Source organism: Thamnophis sirtalis, unplaced genomic scaffold, assembly GCF_051295495.1.
Source record: "Thamnophis sirtalis isolate CommonGarterSnake01/CBP01778 unplaced genomic scaffold, rThaSir2_p1.2 scaffold_6, whole genome shotgun sequence".
Classification (NCBI taxonomy): Eukaryota; Metazoa; Chordata; class Lepidosauria; order Squamata; family Natricidae; genus Thamnophis; species Thamnophis sirtalis.
The window spans coordinates 69,543,827-69,566,212 of record NW_028261386.1 but is presented as its reverse complement, the minus strand read 5'-3'; the positions used below and the strand labels follow the sequence as shown (position 1 = coordinate 69,566,212).

At 37.5% G+C, this 22,386-nt stretch overlaps 1 protein-coding gene across 7 annotated transcripts in view; it reads right to left on the bottom strand.

Annotated features, from left to right (window-relative positions):
- Nucleotides 1-2,982: 2,982 nt before the first annotated feature.
- Nucleotides 2,983-22,386, bottom strand: part of SIPA1L2 (signal induced proliferation associated 1 like 2) — a 91,212-nt gene continuing 71,808 nt past the window's right edge. The window contains exons 15-22 of one of the 7 annotated variants that reach the window (XM_087718089.1): nt 21,830-22,054; nt 16,812-16,929; nt 14,497-14,716; nt 12,549-12,680; nt 10,684-10,737; nt 9,671-9,797; nt 6,982-7,063; nt 2,983-4,187 (exon numbers count right to left, since the gene is read on the bottom strand). In XM_087718089.1, the coding sequence (XP_087574215.1) occupies nt 4,041-4,187; nt 6,982-7,063; nt 9,671-9,797; nt 10,684-10,737; nt 12,549-12,680; nt 14,497-14,716; nt 16,812-16,929; nt 21,830-22,054 (1,105 nt within the window). In that variant the 3' untranslated portion in view covers nt 2,983-4,040. Of the gene's footprint in view, nt 4,188-6,981; nt 7,064-9,670; nt 9,798-10,683; nt 10,738-12,548; nt 12,681-14,496; nt 14,717-16,811; nt 16,930-21,829; nt 22,055-22,386 lie in introns of those variants that run through there. The other 6 variants (XM_087718090.1, XM_087718091.1, XM_087718093.1 and 3 more) reach the window with 6 other exon arrangements.

The following is a 22,386-nucleotide window of genomic DNA, read 5'->3' as shown; positions in this document are numbered from 1 at the left end:
GGAAGAGTTGGAGTCAGAAGGATGTGTCTGTCACTGGTTTATGTACTTAATAAATGTTTAACATTAAAAAAGCTATGAGTTTGACTTTGTAAAAATGAATTTGAAATTGTACTGTGAATTTGGAGAATGAATATGTGAAACATGGATGGTTGAATGGGCAAAGAATTTTGGGTATAATAGAATGCTTGAACAATAGAAAAACACAGGTTTTAAAATTTACATTAAATTATAATTTTTAAACACACATTTTATAAAATAATGTTGTGTTGATCTTGAGGTGACACTACAGTGGCAGAATTAAGGGAAAAGTGACTATGTGTCCCTCAGTCAGTTGCGTTTATTTATAGGTCGCCCTTTTCCCTGAGGGGACTCAGGGCGGCTAACAACTTATGGGAGGGGAAGACATACAATGACATAAAAACACAGTATATAGTTAAAATCAAACAACATTCATTCAACATTCGGGCGGGGGCAAATTATGGTCTTTACCCCCAGGCCTGGCGGGATAGCCAGATCTTGAGGGCTGTGCGGAAGGTCTGAAGGGTGGTGAGGGTACGAATCTCCACGGGGAGATCGTTCCAGAGGGTCGGAGCTGCTACAGAAAAGGCTCTCCTCCGCGTAGTTGCCAGCCGGCACTGGCTGGCAGATGGCACTCGGAGGAGGCCCAATCTGTGGGATCTTATGGGTCGAGAGGAGGTGATTGGCAGGAGGTGGTCTCCCAAGTACGCAGATCCACTACCATGAAGGGCTTTATAGGTAGTAAGAAGCACCTTGAAGCGCACAAGGAGATCAACAGGTAGCCAGTGCAGCTCGCGGAGGATAGGTGTTATGTGGGTGAACCGAGGTGCACCCACAATCACTCGCGCGGCCGCATTCTGGACTAGCTGAAGCCGCCGGATGCTCTTCAAGGGCAGCCCCATGTAGAGCACATTGCAGTATTCCAGCCTAGAGGTCACGAGGGCGCGAGTGACTGTTGTGAGAGCCTCCCGATTCAGGTAGGGTCGCAACTGGCGCACCAGGCGAACCTGGGCAAATGCCCCCCTGGTCACAGCCGACAGGTGGTGATCAAAGGTCAGCTGTGGATCCAGGAGGACTCCCAAGTTGCGGACCCTGTCTGAGGGGTGTAAATTTTGGCCCCCCAGCCTGAGCGTTGGAACACTAACCAAATTTTTGGGAGGGAAACACAACAGCCACTCGGTCTTTTCTGGGTTGAGTACAAGCTTGTTAGCCCTCATCCAGTCCCTGACGGCTTCAAGGCCCCGGCTCATCACGTCCACCGCTTCATTGAGTTGGCACGGGGCGGACAGATACAGCTGCGTATCGTCTGCATATTGATGGTATCTTATCCCGTGCCTCCGAATGATCTCGCCCAGCGGTTTCATGTAGATGTTAAATAGTATGGGGGACAGGACCGACCCCTGCAGCACCCCATATGTTAGGGGCCTCGTGGTCGATCTCTGACCCCCGACCAACACCGACTGCGACCTGTCCGAGAGGTAGGAGGAGAACCACTGCAAAACAATGCCTCCCACCCCACCTCCCGCAGTCGTCGCAGAAGGATACCATGGTCGATGGTATCGAAAGCCGCCGAGAGGTCGAGGAGAACCAAGATGGAGGCGTGGCCTCCATCCCTGGCTCTCCAGAGATCATCGGTCAATGCGACCAAAGCGGTTTCTGTGCTGTAACCAGGTCTGAAGCCGGACTGGAAGGGGTCCAGGTAATCGGCTTCCTCCAAGGACCGCTGGAGCTGGTAGGCCACCACCTTCTCAACAACCTTCCTAATAAAGGGGAGGTTGGAGACTGGATGGTAGTTGTTAAGTACCGCTGGATCCAAAGATGGTTTCTTCAGGAGGGGTCTCACCACCGCCGTTTTAAGTGCGGCGGGGAAGTGCCCCTCCCGAAGCGAGGCGGTAATAACCGCTTGGATCCAGCCCCGTGTCACATCCCTGCTGTTAGCAACCAGCCAGGAGGGACACGGGTCCAGTACACAGGTGGAGGCGCTCACAGCCCTCATGGCCTTGTCCACGTCCCCGGGGGTAACATCCTGAAACTCAACCCAGCGATGGTCAACCAAATCGTCCTCTCGTGCCTCGGCTGGCTCTGCAAAGGTGGAGTCCAAATCCGACCGAAACCGAGCAACTTTGTCCGCCAAGAACTGGGCATAATCTTCAGCCCTACCCTGCAAGGGGTCCCCCGTATCCCTCTTATTTAAGAGGGAGCGGGTTATCCTAAACAGGGCGGCTGGACGAGACTCGGCGGACGCAACCAAGGTGGCAATATAAGATCTCTTTGCTGCCCTAAGTGCCCTGATGTAATCCTTGGTGCAGGTTGTTAAAAGTGCTCGGTTCGGTTCGGATTTATCGGACCTCCACAGGTGCTCTAGGCGTCTCCTCCGGTCCCTCATATTCCTTTTCTTCTAATTGTATGATCTTTTTGTATATTTACAAAATGTCTGAACCAATACATTTGAAGCAGGATTTCTAAAAAGCAGCCTGTGTTCAGAATGTTATGCAAAGAAAAAAATATTAACATTAAGAAAAAAAATATTACAATTTTAAACCACAGGGAATATTTTAATGTCACCTTTTTACATTAATATTCTCAATTAATACTTTAATAGAAAATTTGAGTCAATGATTTATAGAGCACTTCTGTACATGTTACTGTAAAATAAATCCCATGATATTCGTTGTTCATGTGTGTGTAGAACTAAAAGCTTTGATATTTGATTTCTCCTTTACTGAAAATGTTAAAAAGTATGGAAAATGAGTTGGAATAATAGCTCTGCAAATGTCACAAATTTTGTATCAGTTTGGTGTCAGACTGTCAAGTTCTTGGAAATTATCAAGTCCAATGTCCAGTCCCCTGCAGAAATCTACTACTATGTATAAAACTATGCAGGTCACAAAAATAGTCTACTATGCTGTTCTTTGTAATGAAATCCAACCACAACGTTAATCAGTGAAAACAGAGGACTATTGCTTGTGGTTGATATTTTAAACATTTATTTTTTTTAAAAAAAGCAAAGTATATTCATTTCAAACAAATCAGTTAAAATGTTAAAGCATACAAACACAAGTTGTGTACTAGCAGCATTCAATTGTTAGACTCTTCTAGAACTCTGCAGTGCCATGTTGGCAAGCTAAACACACATTTTAGCTTGCAACGCCCTCCTCACCATAGTGCAGGTAAAACAAAAGCTTTATAAAATTAAAGAGGTTAAATAAGCTTAAATAAAAGATGTTAAATACAAGTCACATGCTCAAAGCTTCTGTACAAAGATAAACAAATTATACAAATGATTGGCTGGTTCACATCACATAGGATTATTATAATTAGGCTCTCTATAACCATCTTTGCTGAATATGAATTATATAAAGTCACTGACAGTGAATTGATCAAATGAGCCATTATACAAGGCATGTGTATCTTTAGAAAAATCGGAACACAATTTAAATTCAGGCACCATTTTTCCTGCAAATAAATAATTCCTAATATATCTGCATCCAAACTACTCTTAAACTTATCAGTGCTATTTTTATTAATAAACACAGCTTTGTGACTATTTAATTCTACTTCCATTCTTATTGCTATGACAATGTGACTGTGGAAATATCTACTGTACATACAAAAAATAGAGCACCTTTAAACATGAAAGTATACGGCTACTTTCTTTATCTTACAATGCTGAAAACCAAGTTACTGTAAATTGCTTGAACAACTTCACTGGAGCACCTAAAGGAGTGGCCATAAACCCCAAAATCATTCTCTTCCAGGCAAGCTCAAACCAGAAATTTATTCTAAAATGTCTAAAATGACACCAGGAATGTACATTCATTTTCACAAAAGCAAATGTATGTCATTCATTCTCTTCAACTGGATGTAAACGACTTCTAATAGTTTGTAGCTTTGTTGAAATGAAGGGGCCTGGGTGAAGGTTGTAGCAGAGAATGTCTAAAAGATTGAAGGCTGATTAAAATAATATTAGGCAAATTCAAAATTATTAAGTTTTTCAACAGCGCTTTTTCAAAATTCAGATATTAGCATTTTTTGTCTACTGTACTGAAAAACCACTCTGTAAATTTTCTTAGCTGAGCAGCTGCTGTTTGTGATTCTTCTTGAAGTCTTAGATTATCTTGCCTCAAATGCTGGACTTCAGCTTGGAGAACAGCCTTGTCTTGCTTTTCCTAGAGGAGTGAAATCATATTTATAATCATTCTTCTTGTAGCACAGATAACAAACATGCACATATATATTTCCCTGGTCACAATGATAGCAATGGAATTCTGATTCTCAATTTATCTCAATTTTTTCGATTTTAAAGAAGGTAGCCTTGCAGCCTAAACAAGCTAAATGGGACTTGATAACCAAGTTTCTATATCATTGATAGGATCATGCTATCGATCAAAAGACATCATTTCACAAAAAGACATAAGACTTAAATATGCCTGCAAACAAAACACAAAACAAGATGACCGGTTGAATGGTTTTTATTTACTATTTATTAGTATTTATTTACTATTTACTATTTATTCTAGAAAAAACAATTTCAACCAGACTGCCTTCCATTGAGGATCTGTATACTGCAAGAGTGAGAAGGAGGGCCAAGAAAATTATCTACAGATTCCTCATATACTGGACATAAACTGTTTTAACTTCTCCCCTCAGGGAGCCTCTGTAGGGCATTGCATGCCAAAACAACTAGACACAGAGTTTTTTTTTCCTGCCATGCCATCACTCTGCTAAACACTTAATTCCCACAGCACTATCTTATGCCTAAGGTGTCCCTTTCTTTTTAAAAAAAGCTGATTTGAAATATGGGGAACAGCACATATCAGACAAATGAATGAAGCAGCTTCCAAATACTATTTGAATAATCAGATTCATTATTTGAACAAAAAGCACAGGAAATGTTATAGCATCCAGTAAGAATTAAAAGAATATATATATTATATAAAAAGAATTTGTCTGGTATTGCATTGTTTTGTGTTGCATTGCATTTTTACAGAAATAAATGTGATGTGTTCGTAAATGCTTAAGAATAGGCTGTATTGAACCACAGTATAGACAAATGTTTGCATTGCTTATTTCATATTCTGAGATATAAATTCAAGTAGCACATGCCATGGAAAGATCAGTGTCTGCCTTTAAGGAAGGCAACTGTATTTAAATAACCAGGAAGTAGCCCTGGGAGGAAGGGGGGGGGTATTTTAATTGGGTGGCCCCATTGCTTCCATGGAGTGAAAGCCATTTCCATACCATCATTAAAACTTAACTAGTAGGCTATCATAAAAATAATTTGAATAGGAAACATCCTGCTTTATCTAATGTATCTTAGAAGTGTTCAAATACACAAAAAGAATGTGTCAATTTAATTATTCAATACTTTCAATTTAGATTGTTTTTGATGACCCAGATGGTTGGGGGCAATATGCTGACTCTGGAAATTGCTTGGAGTGTGCTGTGAAGCACTATGAAGCTGTATAAGTGCTGTTGCTATTGTAATCTAAATGGTGGTATGTTGACTGCATATTACAGAATAACAACAGTATAAAAAAATACTGTACCCGCCTCAGTGAGGTATGAAAGTATAGATGTACTGTTTTGCCAATTACATATGATGGTGAGTGAGATTATGTACAAATTTTGCAGTCTAGTGCTATCTGACTTTTGAACTTTTGGTATCCTATGTAAGATTAATTAATTAACACAAATATCTTTTCAAACACTGCAAGAAACATTGCATAACATCAGCTAAAGACCTTTACCGTATTATGTAACTAGAAAGCTTGATGTCTCAAATTAAAATTTTCATAAATATACAGCTCACATGGCATCTGACTGCAATAGATCTGATTAATTAAACTCATATCTTGTACAGTTTATAAAGAGTGGTTGGGAGTGATTTTGAGAGGTGGTTGGTGAACTGCTAGTTAAAATTGACCTTTAGAACAGGGGTGTCTCAAACTCATGGCCCCCAAGCCAGATGCGTCATGCGCTGGTCATGCCCATTGCTGGTTTAGCAAAGGGGAAAAAAGTTATGATACATCAAGTGATGACGTGATGTCACAAGTTTGTCTCCTGTGCTTTAGAGCAATGTCCTCCTGTGTCTTTTTTTTAAAGGAGAAATGCAGAAAATTGGGGGGAGATTAACTGGCATATCTACCACTTATCCTTCACACCAGTTTTCCTCTGACAAACTCGGTATAGGAATAAAGTGTCCTTTTACTCTGAAAAAGATGTATCCGCTCCTCTTTCCCTGTGTTCCAAGTTGCAGTTTTTCCAGATGCTTAGCATTTCATCTATTTTGAACTTAAGACCATCTTCTAATGAGAAAGGTTAAAATTTGCTATCAAATCTAGTTACACAAGTAGAATTTCATGAAATTGTTTTCTGAACCCGTTAAACTTAATAAAAGAAATAATACCAAACCATCTCAGTCATGTTCTGAGAGCAGTGTGCTGAATTAAAGAGTGAAGTTCTAATATTAGGTTTTTATATTCTAGACAGCAAGGTAATTTCATGCCTACAATCTACCATGTCAAGATACTGCAGTTGCTATGACTGGCTCAGACTATTCTCCTGTAGTGCAGCCTCAAAATATATATTTGCCTTTCAGAAAAATTACTTTTGCAAGAAAAGATTGCAATAAATACATTTGAACACTTAGGAAACAATTAAATTAGAAAGCAGAAGGCATGTGCAGATTTCCCATAATTTTAAAGGCAAATGTGGTTTGCTCAATGGCCTGATGTGGTCTGAGGTCATAGCAAACACAGTTTTTCTTTTAATTCATTTCACCACTAATTACCCTACTTGTAGTGTGCTGACTCCATGCTGCTTTTAATGGCAGAGCAGCCAGTACCATGTGAGTGTAGCTTTCATATAGTATGTAAGCTAGTGTGCAGGTCCTAGAAAGAAATCCTACAGTATCTTTATTCAAACTATGTAACATTAATGAACACATTTTATTCTTTTTACCTTTCGAAGATCAGTTTGCAATTGCCGAAGGATCACTTCTAGCTGGTTTACTTTTCCAGTCAAAGTAGTAGGACTATCCTCCCTAAAAAATCAAAATGTACTTTGGTGTTAGTTGAAAAAATCATACAGATGGCCTAGTAAAACATTTCCATACAAAACAACTGAACAATGGACTGTATGTTATGATTTTCAAAACCATATAAAAGCACTCAGATTTTAATTCAAAAACATGTAAAGTAAAAGACTCAATCTCAAATGAAAAGTTGCTGAGATACATTCTTCGGGTTTAAATGCAATGAAAAGCGTATACTAAAACTCCATTCTCCTGGGGTTCTGGGAAATCCCTTAAAACCTGGCTCAAGTCTTAGGCCAGGGCTTATTGTGTTTGTAAGGGCACTGTTATTGTTAGGCCTGTTTTGGTCCAGTTGCCTGTGCTGTTTTATATTTTTACCTGTTTTTATTTCTGGATTTTGTAAGCCACCCAGAGTGGGCAGCCATTAAAAAAGCAATTAAATAATTTTAAAAACATCACCATGATTTGCCAAAGCTTTGTTTGGTCATGAATTAAAGGCTTTCTGTACTAGAAATCCAAAACAATTAGTCTTAATGACATAGTGAAGTATGGATTAATAGACCCAGCTAGATAGTAACGCTTAGTAAACCTTGGCTGATCTTGTGGCTTAAACCTAATTAATAATCGGATGGGAGACCACAAGAAATACCAGGGATATAGGGTAGATTAGGAAGTAAAACAAAAACCACGTCAAAGGCAAACCACCTCTATATTGCTAAGAAAACTCTACAGTTGTGTCCAAAGAAGAAAGTGTGTTAGGACAAATGCAAGAAAGAGCAAATGTATTCAGAAGTTATATGAATAACAATGTAGATAAATTTATTATGGAGGACAAAATCCCACAATGGAGGTACAACTATAAAGTGGAGAGACAACCAATATGATTTTTCCTGCTCCTAATATATTTCTGCATTTTCCAAAAGGAAGGGTGATTCCCCCCTCCACATCCAGGGTACCATATTTTTCAGACTATAAGATGCACTGGTATATAAGATGCACCAAGATTTTGAAGAGGTAAGTAAGAAAAAAAGGTTTTTGTCTTCCCCAGTCCCCAGGAGCACTCTACAGCCTTAACCAGGCCGGGGGAAAGCAAAAACATCCCCATTTTTCACCAAAACAGGGTCATTTTTCCCTTCCACCAGCCCTGCTGAAGCCTGCAGAGTGCTTCTGGGGGTGGGGGAAGGCAAAAACACGCTAGTTTTTCACCCATTTTTCACAAAAATGGGACACGGGGGCGAAGATTTGGGAGGCCAAAAATGGCTGTATTTGGTGTATAAGACGCATCAACATTTCCATACTCTTTTGTGCGGGGGTGGGTGGGAAGGTGCATCTTATACTCCAAAAATATGGTAATTTGCCTTTGAAATTGTTGGCCTCCTTTGGTAATGGGTGGCATACAAATTATTGCGAAGTAAATAAGGAAAGATGTAAATAAGTAGTAAATCATAGCAATGGAACTTGTAAGGAGAGAGGATGGTTTCAAGAAGATGCCAAGTATTGTACACATACTGCTGACCAAAGATTAATGTAAGCAAGACCAGCATTGCTGGATTCCCTCCTTGAGAAGATAGTTACACAAACAGAGAGACAGATGTAGCTGCCCAACGCAATTTTGTGGATCACAATGCAAAACAAAGAGAAGAAATAATAAAGCAACAAAACTCCTTAAAATGTAATCCAATAAAAAACATGCACAACAGGCTCTACTAAGATTGCTTACTGCTGTGCCTAATTGAAATTATGTGAACAAATGCAAGAGAATAAGTGATGGAGTGGAGAAAAAGCAAGGGAATAGGAAGGAAGCTGTCAAATTTGGAAAAGCAAGTACTGTTAGAACAAGGACAGGTGAGTGGAAATATATGGGAAGTGACCAAGACATTGTTATACTGTGTGCATGACTCACACTGACTATGGCAGTGAAGGAGAAGAATTGGAAAAGCCAAAAAGATATTGTGATGTCCCTTCAAATGGTTTCCTGTGTGGTAACAAGTCTAACCAAAGAAGTTTTGATGATACACATATGGCTCCTAGCCTTTTAGAGAGAGAATAGTGCCTGAACTCCTTATAGCTCATACAGACTTCCAACAAGCAATTGAATATATCTAAACTGCAGATGCTACCTGCAGCATATACTTCATTTTGCTTTCTTAAAGCCAGAGAAATGCAGATCATGACTCCCACTTCTGTTCTCAACCTTTCTCCCTAAATGGATTATTAGCATTAAAATAAAAATAACCAAGGTGAAACAAGAGCTATTCATGAGACCACCCACTATCAAAAGATCTGAGCAGGGGGGGGAAAAACAGCCCTGTTATTAAAACAACAGATCCACCGCAAATTAAATCATTATTAAACTACTATTTAAAACCTTACGAATTCAGACTTGCATTGCATAACTAAGCACTGTCAACAGCCATTTGAGAAAGGCATGTTCCGAAGTCTTCTTAAAGGCCAATATGGAAGGAATTCCTTGTATTCTGCCGGAAAGGGAATTCCACTCAGTGCCTCACTGACAGTCTGTTGCAAATGGCGTCCAGATGAACTGGCTGCTATTGGATTTGGACATTCCCCAAAAATCTACATCATAGAATCATGCAGGAAGAAGCCTTCTTTGTATTTACATACCCATGAGCATCAATGAAGTCTTTTCCATTTGTTGGACTTGAGCCCAAGGCTTGGTTATTCTCCAAAGCCTGCATGTGCTGCATGTCATTCAGGGTACAAAAAGATGCCACTCTTTGATCTAGAAAGGCAAATACATAAGCAAATAACTAAAAAAAAAGGTAGCCTAGAAATACTTTCAGAATACAAAACTGATCAAAAGCTGTTGTTATCTGAATCCAGATATAGCAAAAAAATAAATAAATGCTTGCAACCATTTCTTAAATCAGCATTCCCCATCACTTGTATTTCCAGACATATACCAAAGCATGCTCATTAATTACAGCTTGAGAGTTGCTGTAACTGACACTTATTTTCACTATTTATTATTCATCGCATTTCCCCAAAACTCATAGAAATTCTAAAACCAAAATACTTTAAGGCAAAGCAGATATTTCATAAGAAAAAAAGCTTTGTATTTCATTTAAAAATATGAAATCCGATCTACTATTTTACTTGAATAAAGGAACTAATTACCTACATACCTGAACTCCAATGAGCTAAAATTTTCATTATGATCTTATCGCAGGCAGATCAATTTTAGTCATAAAAAGAAAGCTGCTTACACCAATGATTTTTAAATTACTTCCTTTCCAAGGACAATATACATGCTTTATTCTATGGGAAATAAGCTTCCCCACTGAAAGGCATGCAGTGTGGCAGCCAAAATTATACCCAGTACTAAAAGAAAGAAAAAAAGTATGGCACGCACACATTTGTTATAGAACAAGAACAGAACTTTGAGCTTTTTCCATGCAACGTTTGTATTTGGTAGAAGCAAAGATCATTTGTTTGTAGACTGAATTCATTCTGTCTCTAGGCCTTGGCCCTGACCACAGCATGCCTTCCTCTCTTCTTGCAAAGACGCAAACCTTGTATATAATCATGCAACCGTGCAAACATATATAAAAGCATATACTTTTTTAAAAAAAATAACATAATATCCAACAGTCTACCCAGATCATCACCTAGAAACGAAGTGTGATGACAGACTGGCCCAAGTTCTTCGTCAGAGTCATAATCTGAAATAAGATTTAGAATTTTCCTATGAACAAACAGAGTCCACTGAACTAGCTTTGGAATATGGCACTTGCTATCCTTATGAGAAACAACTCAATCTTGTGGAATCATCTTTTTCATTTTAAATGATAATGAAAGATGAACCTCTCTGTGCATATGCACACACAGATATCCAGTATACATACTGAATCTATTTATAACCATAACATGTACCACTCAGGAATTTGCAAATTTCAGGCGAGGCTTGTTAGAGGCTGCATTATCTTACCATGAAAAGCCAGCAAGAACATTGCATAAACATTCTTCTATTCATACAACTGTGAATGTAATCCATCATGTTCAGTCAAGACAATTCATTGAAACTACTTCAGGCATCTGGAAGAGTACAGATGCTGTCCTGAATGGAGTTGGCAACATTTCAAGACACAACGTAAGATTTTGAGATGGGTTCAGGCAGGGGCAAGATTAAAAACAACCTCTTTATAGTATGACTATGCTTTATTTTTATTTTTTTTAGGGAAGAGGGTGTTTTAAGCTTTTTTTTTCTTTTTTTTTCTTTTGGTCACCTTACAAAGTTTAATGAATGATGCATTAGAAGAAAAAGTAGGAGAGCTGTTTTATTTTGTAGTAGCAAAATGTCAGGAGCCTTGGCATTTTCTAGTTAAAGAGACCCAGGTCGCACCCTTCACAACTAACACGTTTCAGATTGCTGATGTCTGTTTGAGATTGCTTATTCCTTTCAATGTAATGTGTTAAGTCTTTCTAATTAAGGTCTTTGCAATCAAAAGGTAAAACATTTTAAAAGATTCAAAGGGACCATATTAAGATATGTATGTATGTATGTATGTATGTATGTATGTATGTATGTATAAAACCAAGTGTCAGGAAACTACAGATAGTCCTCACTTAATAATTGGGACCAGCAACTTTGTCACTAACTGATGTGGTTAAGTGAAAGATCACCTCACTATTGCCAGAAAATGTCAATTTCATAAGCAAGTCATCTGCAGTTGTTAAGTGAGTCAATCATGTGATCGGGACTTGATCCTTACATTGCATTATTTATATCAGAAGCTGGATGTGAAGCTCACAAATGGTGACCACACAACCACAGAATTCTGGTGAACATTATAAATGAGCACGAGTTGCAAAGCACCCAAACTGCAATCATATTGACATTCTGCAACGATTTCTCTCTCTAGCTATTATTTTTAAGTTTGTTGTAAACCACCCAGTCTCATTTGATTGTAAGATAGGCGGCCATGTAAAGATGAAGAGCAAATTATCAATGTTCGCTTTTCATGAAGGATATTTTCTAGTCTTGTAGTTGTATATTTTGTCTTAAGTCCGCTGCAGGGCCATTGCACCTAACAGCAATCTGATAGACCAGGGGTGTCCAAGTCAAGGCCTGTGGGCCTTCCCGAGTGCCGTTTTCTCTGGCAGAAGATTGCAGGAGGCCATCGCAGCTGAAAATGGAACTCGGGAGCCCATTTTGCTGGCAGAGTACTTGGGCCCCCAACACAAGTGACGTCGAGCTGGCTACGCCCACCCCGGCCCCTGAGGTCAAACACAACCCTGATGTGGCCCTCAATGAAATCAAGTTTGACACACTGTGATAGACCATGAAACCTATACAATCCACTTATCAACTGGGAATTACAGATTTAGAAACAGAAAACTGATGGGTTAGGAGAGCATGCACGGAATTGCCAAATTATCAAATGTTTTTGAGTGCCACTGCCTCTGGTAATAACAGGGGCGTTGCATCTTAATTTGTGATAATTTAGTAGCAGTTACTTTGATCGCACATTACCTTCAAATGCTTGTGCAGCATCAACTAAATGACACCAGTCTAATCCTGTTGCTGTATCTGGAAGGGGCATTAAGCCAGGATCATTGAATCTTGATTTGTCAGATAAAGATCCATCTGAGAACCACAGTTCATCTACATTAAAAGGAAAAGTGGGCTTTAAGATAATACGTTAGAAAAGAAAACAAAAACATTGAAATATATGAACATCGGGCAATTGCTACAAAAGGGGCCCATTAAGTGGTTGGATGGCTATTTTGTAGAATTCAAACAGCTGTTTGTTTTTCTGGAAGAATAGGATGAAGAAGCAATGTAAGTATAGTTTTCAAGATATATGAATAATCTCACTTTATTCTTAATTGGCCAGACTTAGTACAGAAAAAAGGCTTTATTAGAATCGGAATGTATACCAGAGTTCACTTGTAATTGGATGTATTCTCCTGTAGTTCATTGCAAGTTTACGCAATTATATTTAGTACATAGATGTTTTTGACCTGGTTGACCTGGCAATTGTTATCTGCACCTGAATTTGTCAGAGATATTCAATGTTCCTGGAAAAAGTAAATATGACAGTTCATATAATGAATGCCACATATTTATCACCCAATCCACTACTGTTTGCCTAATCTTTTCATTTCATTCTCCTGTACATTTTCAATTGACTGAAGAAAGCCATCTAATTTTCATATCCTAAATAATAATCTTTCAAATAATACCTACAGACCACAAGTGTTTCTTCAGATTTGTTCAAATTTTGAACAATTCATTTTATTCCTAGCTCCTGTTAACAAACAGTGAATGCAATTTAGATTGAGAAGTGGTAAAAATGCTTCTCATACCAGCAGAACACACTCATGGAGTTTGTACTACTAGTAGATGAAACCTGTTCCTAAAACTATGAACGTGTACAAACAATTTATGTCATTTACAATAATCTAAAGCTTGGGTGCACATACTATTTTGAATTGAGGGCCAATGCATAAAAAAAGAACTTAATTGAAAAAGTTTAATTGATTGACCCAATTTGGTGTAGTGGTTAAGGCACCAGGCAAAAAAATGGGAGACAATGAATTTTAGTTCCTCCCTTAGGCATGAAGCCAACTGGACAACTTGAGCCACCCCTGAGAAGGAGGCAATGACAAATTACTTTCAAAAATGTTGCCCAAAAAGGTGGAAAGATTGTACCGGAGTCAATGACTCAAAAACACACACATATACAAAAAGTTTAAGTTAAAATTAATTAAAATGCAGTTTGTGTGATTGAAGAAGCAATTTATAGTATTTTATATACAAAGAAGCATAGTTAAAAATCATAAATTAGCAACTATCTAGACTAGGGGACTCTAGAGACTGTACCCAAGGTTTGTGAATCTCTACAGTAGTCTAAAGAATATTATAAAGTAGTTCAGTAGAGGAGTTTCATATCCTTTGTAGCTACAGTTCACAGATTTTAACATTTATTTTCCATCTTTATTATTTTTAGGAATAACTCAAGATGGCGAACATACCTAATAATCCTTCCTTTTCCCCCCATAACAACAATGTTGTGAAGTGAATTGGGCTGAGAGAAGTGATTAGCCCAAGGTCACCCAGCTCTCTCTCATGTGTAAAGCAGGACTAGAACTTACAATCTCCAGGTTTCTAGTCTGATGTCTTCAACTGAAACTCTGGACAGCTACTTCAAGTTAATGCAAAAGAATTAAGGGGGAAGAAAATATGAAGATGACAGGCATGACCCTGTAATCGAAAGGGCAAAAGCTTGATTGCGCAATTCATGCCTGCCATCTTGACTCTTCACCACCCCACCTCCAGACAATCCTGGCTAGATGAATCAACTGCTCCCATCAATGTAAAGCATTTTTTTAATGTTTCATTCAGAAGATATATTGCTAACTGCAAATCGAATATAAAATCAGCAGACGCATCACACATATGAACACATAGAACTTACGTCGCAGATTTCCACTACCATTGTTTAAACATGTTCTAGAAGGTAAGGTGCTGTGGTAAGGTGGCGTAGTGCTAAACAAAATATCGTTTGGCAACGCTTGGTCTAGCATTGAACTCCGTGAACTGGCGTAGGAAGATCCTCTTCGATTGCTACATATGCTCTCATCAGAAAGTGTACGGTACAGTATCCTCCTTGGAGATAGGTTGCCATAGAATGAAAACTAAACATTTTAGGAGAATAAATTAGTAGACAGACTTGAACAATTATCATGAAGATGATGAGATTTTTAGTTTACACAAAAATAAATCTTATTCTAGAGATAGCCTGCTCAATACTGCTTCACTAGCATCAGAAACTAGAACAAAGGTCTTGTAATTTTCTCCTCATATACAAGTTTGTTCCATCATGAATTACTGGAAAGTAGAAAATTAGCTCCAAAAGGTTGAATACAACATACAGCCACTGCTAAATAAAGTGAGGCAGTGGTTAGAGTGCAGTACTGCAGGCTATTTCTGCTGACTGCTGGCTACCAAAAGTTTGGCAGTTCGAATCGCACCAGATTCAAAGTTGACTCAACCTTCCATACTTCCGAGGTGAATAAAATGAGGACCCAGAGTGTTGGGGGCAATAGGCTGACTCTGTAAACCGCTTAGAGAGTGCTGAAAAGCACTGTAAAGCAGTATATAAGTCTAATTGCTATTGCTATTATGTTTTCATGAAATGAATAAAACTAAGTTTTAATACTGAATCAATATAATTAATTCTACAATGAAATACAGTCTAACCCTAAAATAATACAGAATAAAGCAAATATATCTCTACTTTCTGAATAGACACAGACACACACAGACACGTATACATTCCTTCTGGAAAATAGAAGAATATTTACCATTATTCTATGTATTTATGTAATACTTCTCTTTATAAAACAATCATTAAGCTAAGTTGCAAAAACATTTCAGAGTGAAACTCTGTAAAGTTAATGAACTGAACAATAAATGAATAGGAGATGGAGCTCCTGTCTGAGGAAAGTCAATATGAGAAAGTCAATATTTTAAAGAGTCTATAAAATATATGACCCTAACATGTTGCAAAGTGGAAGCTATTATCTAGGGTAGATGCCACTGCTGAGAAGGTCTATCTCCACATCACATCAAGTGTCAATCTATAAGCCTTAGCACAGAGAAGCAGGACTTTCCCTGGGGATTTCAGATGTTTGGGAAGCTAACATAATTAGATTTATTCTTTAAGGTTAGTCTTCCCTCTATCCTGGTAAGTGAAAGACACTATATTGTTGAATATAAATTCCTTTTTGCCACCTATTGGTATACACTGTTTCACATTCACAACATAAAATCTGAATGCTAAGAGGGACCAGTTCTCGAGCATGGGTAAACTAAAGTGCACATGTCTCTAAGAAGTTTATTCCCATTTCACAAATCTAAATAAACTCTGGGAGGGGAAAATGTTCTTAGTAATCTAGAATGCATGACTTTTTGGAATGCAAGCTATGATTATTATTTTTTTACTATAATGTAAAGCAAAGCTGATTTTAAGTACAGCTTTGCAAATGTGATACAAATGTTGCATTTTTCTAATTTACCATACAAATATGTGCTTTTAAATAAACAAGCAATAATACATATAATGCATTTCTTATTTAGCTAATTATGCATAGCTTTGAAGATAATGTAACTGGGGACAAGTTTTAAAAGCACATATGAACAAACTTTCTGGAGAATGCAGAGCTTGAATGCTTTGAGAAGGGATTCATAGACTAGGTTTTGCAAAATATTTCTTCTAAATGCATTGTACAATCCTACTTCTCACAATTATTCTCTCTTCCCTTCTCATTGCTAACATTTTAAAACCCTTAGCAATATCAGTGGATTTGGGGCATAATAGCCTCTAAGAAGTAAAGGTAAAGGTTCCCCTCGCACATATGTGCTGGTTGTTCCTGACTCTAGGGGACAGTGCTCATCTCCGTTTCTAAGCCAAAGAGCCAGCACTGTCCGAAGACATTCTCCGTGGTCATGTGGCTGGCATGACTAAATCGCGAAGGCACACAGAATGCTGTTACCTTCCCACCAAAGTTGGTTCCTATTTTTCTACTTGTATTTTTACATGCTTTTGAACTGCTAGGTTGGCAGAAGCTGGGACAAGTAATGGGAGCTCACTCCGTTACGCGGCACTAGGGATTCGAACTGCTGACCTTTCTGATCGACAAGCTCTGCATATTAGCCACTGAGCCACCATGTCCCTTAGCTCTAAGAAGCAAATATATATATAGATATATATATTTTAAAATAGCTAACCTTTCTTCTTCCATCCTCCGCAGAGATGTTATTCTGCATCATCAACTTCAGAAATTCTTCTTTTGAGAGAGCTTGCTGGCCTTCAGAAACTATACTCCTGACAGAAGCTTGAAGCTGACTTGAAGAAAGGCCATCAACATAATTATACATCCCAGAGAGACAAGTATCTTTAGTTAACTAATAATGTAATAAATATCTTCATAATTATTCTTCATGTCACACATACATACATACAAACACATACATAATGTGTGTGTGCTTAATTCTAGTCTAGTGCTAGTACATTCAAAAAAATTAGTATGTAAAACATTTAAACTAAGCACAGAAAACTAAAATGAATAATGGACAATCATGATCAAAATATTAAAGAACAAGTTATCTGAAGAAACATTTCCAGCCTCAGTGAAGAAATAATCCCTTGAAATACTGAAGCATAAATCTGTATCATGTAAATAGATATCTGCTGACAAATGATACTTATTCCTTCTCGCACTTGGTGCCAAAGTGTTCCCCAACACCCAAAAGGACATTTGGGGGGCAAATTAGTATTAAAGAACAGACATAATCCTTCCCCCTTTTTGTGTTAATGGAAGCCGTTGCCAATGAATTTAGCTCTAGGGTTCCATCTGACATTTCAGAGAACACCTAAAAGATAAAACATGCTTTATTCTTTTCAATCTCAAATACACTTTAATTAAAATCCAAGATCAAAATAAAGAACAAAGCTCACTTATCCCCCAAGAATGTTATTTATGTTATTAGTTAAGTTCCAGGGATAATGTGTGAAATTATAATTGGTTCAATTACAAAGACATGGTTTTATTAATACCAGAAATCTGACAAAACTGTTTGGTGTAACAATTACACAAAGTATCTGATTTTCATAAAGACCCGGTTAAATCACATATTAAAATAATGCAGACTGAAAATTCCCAAATATTTCAATCATGATTATAGGATCCATTGCTATTCTAACAAATTCTAACGAAATCAGTGACTACATACTTATCAGAGGTAAACAGTCTACAATTATAAACATATATCTAAACATGATATTTAGGCCAAAGATGCTTTTTCACACGACAACTGGTTTTTCTTTGAAGACGTTTCTTGGATGAGAAGCAAAAAGTCTTCAAAGAAAAACCAGAAAGTCCAGTTGCCTCTTGAAAAAAACACCTTTGGGACAACCATGACCTGCATGACTGAGAATCTCCATAGACATGACGTTTAACCATATCCCTCTGATGTAGGGTTGGCCCCCAACCTGTTGCTTTTCCAAAAGACCTTTAAAATGTTTGGGGTTTTTTTAGTGGGTGGGATTGGGGAGCTTGAATGGAGATAAAATTGATCAAGTGGCTGATTTGATTGTGTTATTATTGCCGTGGGGGTGGGGGTGAAATAGGGATTTTCAAATTGGTTTTTATTATACAGCAGATTTTAAAAAATTTCTAAACTGCCTGGAGGTCATCTATGTATGAGCTGGATGACTACATAAATTTGTTAAATAAATTTTAAAAAAATCCTAATTGTACACAACTAATGTAAAATAAAAACAAGCTAGAAGTTATTGTGTTTTTATTGCCCTCTCCTTTGTTTGCTCTGTGCAGTAACCATGATTATAATGAGCTTTTCCAAGAAGAGTGCTGCATGCTAAAAATGAGGTATGCAAATATCAATAGAAGCAATTAGGTTTCTTGTATCATGGACTGTTAGAACAAGAAAGTTTGCATCTTGCATTGGGGATTGGGGGTTAAGAATGAAGGAAAATAAAAGGACCTCAGACAAAGAGTTTTGCACTGTAGAAAGTGGGAGTGTTTGTGAAATAGGTCTCCGAAATCCCTGGAAGACAAATCTGAAAAAGCAAAACTCATAAAACCTCTGCCTTTGTCTTTGCGATCTTGTTCAGAGTAGAGGAAATAAACAAAATGAGTCTAAACTCTAACGACAAATATTTGTTTAATAAGGCACAGTGGAGTCCTGGGGCTTCAAGACTGCAGCTAAAGGATATAATTTGTTCAAAAGGAACAAAAGAGAAGGTGGAAGAGCTGCACCTGGAATAAGAGCATCCATTCCTACTCAGAAATCCAAATGAATCAGCGGGCAATTTTGCGATGAGCATTTGGCTTAAAAGAAGTAGAAGATCAAATAAAAAGTCTTATTGATGAAGGTATCTAATCCTGTCCCCACAGCCAAGATGAGATATGTCCCAAAAGCAAGATCTTGTAGAAAGACATGAATCTTTCAAAAAGATATGAAGATATGAAGTGACTGGAGACTTTAACACATACTTATCTTCTGATTTGAATTCCTTAACATTCAACATTTATGCTTTTTCCTGATACAGCCAATTTATTGATATTTTTAAAAAGGGCAGAAGGCCATCAACATAAACATCACTTTTTATTTTCTTTGATCATACATTCATTCATTCTTGACAAGTTTGAGTAAACTAATACTAATAGTAGCATACTACTCACTACATTTTTATTAGCATTTGTATATCATCATTTCCTTATTTTGCAGTAAGCCAAAGTACAGCACACAAAGTATTAATCTACTTAATCTAATTGTTTCCTATGTATCCCTAACTTGCCATTTTTATCCCATCTTTCCCAGCAAACACAATTTCCATTAACTTCAATAGATTCATTTTCAGTTACACGTTCCTTCTTTCACACAGTTAATCTAACATTCCCTGCAAATAATTCAGGTTCTCAGCCAGGAACACCATATCCTCTGCCTACTAAAAATAAAGATACATTCATATTCCCAACAATTACACCTCTAACATCACCACAAGCATTTTTTATATGTTTATCCATATGGAAATTTTTAAAAACCAAGGAGATAACAAACATTTGTGACTATACTCCTACTAATATGAAGCATCTGCTAAGGATTCTATTTTTTTTAATTATATATCACTCATCCCATTCAGCAAGTAATATTAAACTCTGTATTTGTATACAATGTTCTATAATGTAGGACTATTTACTTAATCATACACATATATCAATAAATGTATGTCTCACATTAATATATTTCTCAATACCTGCCAAAACTACAGCCTATACATCCTCTGCCTGTAAAGGTATATATTTCCTAAATATTAGTCACTGTTCTCTCTTGAATTCTGCCAAAAAGAATGTGAAACAAATTACTCAGAAAGTCCATTAGTAAAGTTTGTATTTTGAAACTATAAGGACAACGCTATTTGTGATTACATCCCAGAAGTGTAATCAAAGCCATTTTAATTCAAGTATGATCACATCATTTTATGCAAGTTAGGACTCTAACATTATCTTACAAGCCAACAATACTTTAACCTTCACTTAGTAAAGAGGACAAGAAACAAAAGACAGAGCTAATCAGCACCTATTTTGGTATAGAGCAACAATACTGTTTTCTATGAGGAGGACAAGGAGGCAGGATTGAAGCTTGAAGATAATAAAAACACTTTCAAAAATACTTCAAATTTGAAGAATTTCAAAGGTCTGCATTTCATTTGAAAGAAGCATCAAGTGGGCTGCCACGAGGATCAGTTCTGGATCCTCTTCTTCAATGGTTTTGTCTTACTGATTTGAACTTGGAAGGGTAGTTAACTGAAAACAATAGGAGTCAGCAGTGTGATGTAAAAAAAAAAAAACAATTCAAGATTGCTTCAGCAGGAGTAATATTACCAGATAATGAATGCCCATCACAAACACTGGTTCTGAGTAGCACACTTTAAGAAGAATCCAGCGAAATTACAATAGATTCAGAAAAGATCAAGCAAGAAGATCAGAGGAACAGTAGCTAAGGCTTATAACCAGAGCTTGAAGAAGCTGGGCACAGCTAGCTTTGAGAAAATATAGTTGAGAGAGACATTTTCAAAAGATTTCACACAGAAGGGAAAGACACGATTAATGGAGTTGTTAATGTGTCGAAGTTCTAATAAAGCAGATACAAGTTGAATGCTAATTCTATGAAATATGAGTACTGTCAGATGAATTGTTCTCAGCACTGCATCTATTTTGTCAACATATTGTTCCACAGGTTTTCTTCAGTGTGTGTATGTGCATGTGTATGTTTGCAAGTATAAATGTAATGAACAGGAAGAATATGGAGTAATCTATATCTATCTATCTATTTATCTCTATGTGTATATATAGAAATGGCTATGTGTGTGTGTATGTACGTATGTATGTTCCAGCATAACTCTGGAACACCTCGAGCAATTTTAATCAGTGGTGGGATTCAAAATTTTTTACTACCAGTTCTGTGAGTGTGCCTTGGTGGGCATGGCAGGTGAAGGATACTGTAAAAATCTCCATTTCCTCCCGATCAGCTGGGACTTGTGAAGCAGAGAAAAGATGGGGGTGGGGCCAGTCAGAAGTAGTATTTACCTCTTCTCTGAACGACTAAAAATTTCCGCTACCAGTTCTCCAGAACTGGTCAGAACCTGCTGAATACCACCTCTGATTTCAACCAAACTTGGTACACACATGACTTACTCTCTGGAAAAAGACACTGTGCGGGGTAAGACATCCCTAACACCTCTCGGGTTGTGTGTTCTGTTAAGATACAACCTGTTGTGCCTTAAAATGGTTTGTACTGTACTGCTGTAAAATGGCTTCTAGTCTACAGTGCAGTGGAGTTGCCATGGTAACGGCTTCACAATACTCCACAAGGGGAATCCCTCTGGTAAAAGGGGTAAATCCAACATTAGAAATTACATTTGATCCAAATATTTTTGCCCTATAAATAAATACCCAGGCAACGCCGGGTTATCAGCTAGTAGATTATAAATCTAGGATTCCCGTAAATTCCTGTAGAAGCCAGACAATAGAAACCTTGTCTGAAAGTACCTAAAAGAAGAAGCCAAAGGCTCTACTTATACAGAACCCTTATCTACTTTTAATTCTTAGGGAATCAACATTATGCTATTTGCCTTTTCTTTTTTCTTTTTCCCTTCCATGACCTCCTCCCTTCTCAAATTTCAATTTCTCTCCCCCACATATAAATAAAAAGATTCTTACTCTTGGCATTCAGAAATTTCAGATTCCTCGGGTGTGGGGCTATCTTCTGACTTTTTCCAGCCAATAACGTATTTGCTTATTGCTCCTTGTCGAGGGTAACATTTTGCCATGGATCCAGAGATTGATTGAGCACAATTTTGTGACACTATATATACTTTGGAGGTATCTAATGATCCAGTGCTTTTAGGACCATGTGTTGAAGGACTTCCAGAATGATGCGACCCGCTAGAAAAGGGGGGAAATACGCACAATGAAATATTTAATGTAGTATTACTGGAGGAAATCTGAAACAGGAAAAATATTGGCTGTTATTTATCTTAAAAGGACACACACACACAAAATACACACCCTCCATAAAATCTTTAAAAATCAACAATATGTCATGTAATTTATTTCTGTAATGCAGAGTTCATATTCCAACCAAAGCTGAATTCTTGTTACTTTGATTTCAGTATGCAGTAGTATACTTCTAATCTTATTTTAGTTATGTAAAATAAAACATATCTATCTCAAAAATTAAAATATTAAAAAATACTAAAAATTGAAACAGAAAAAAA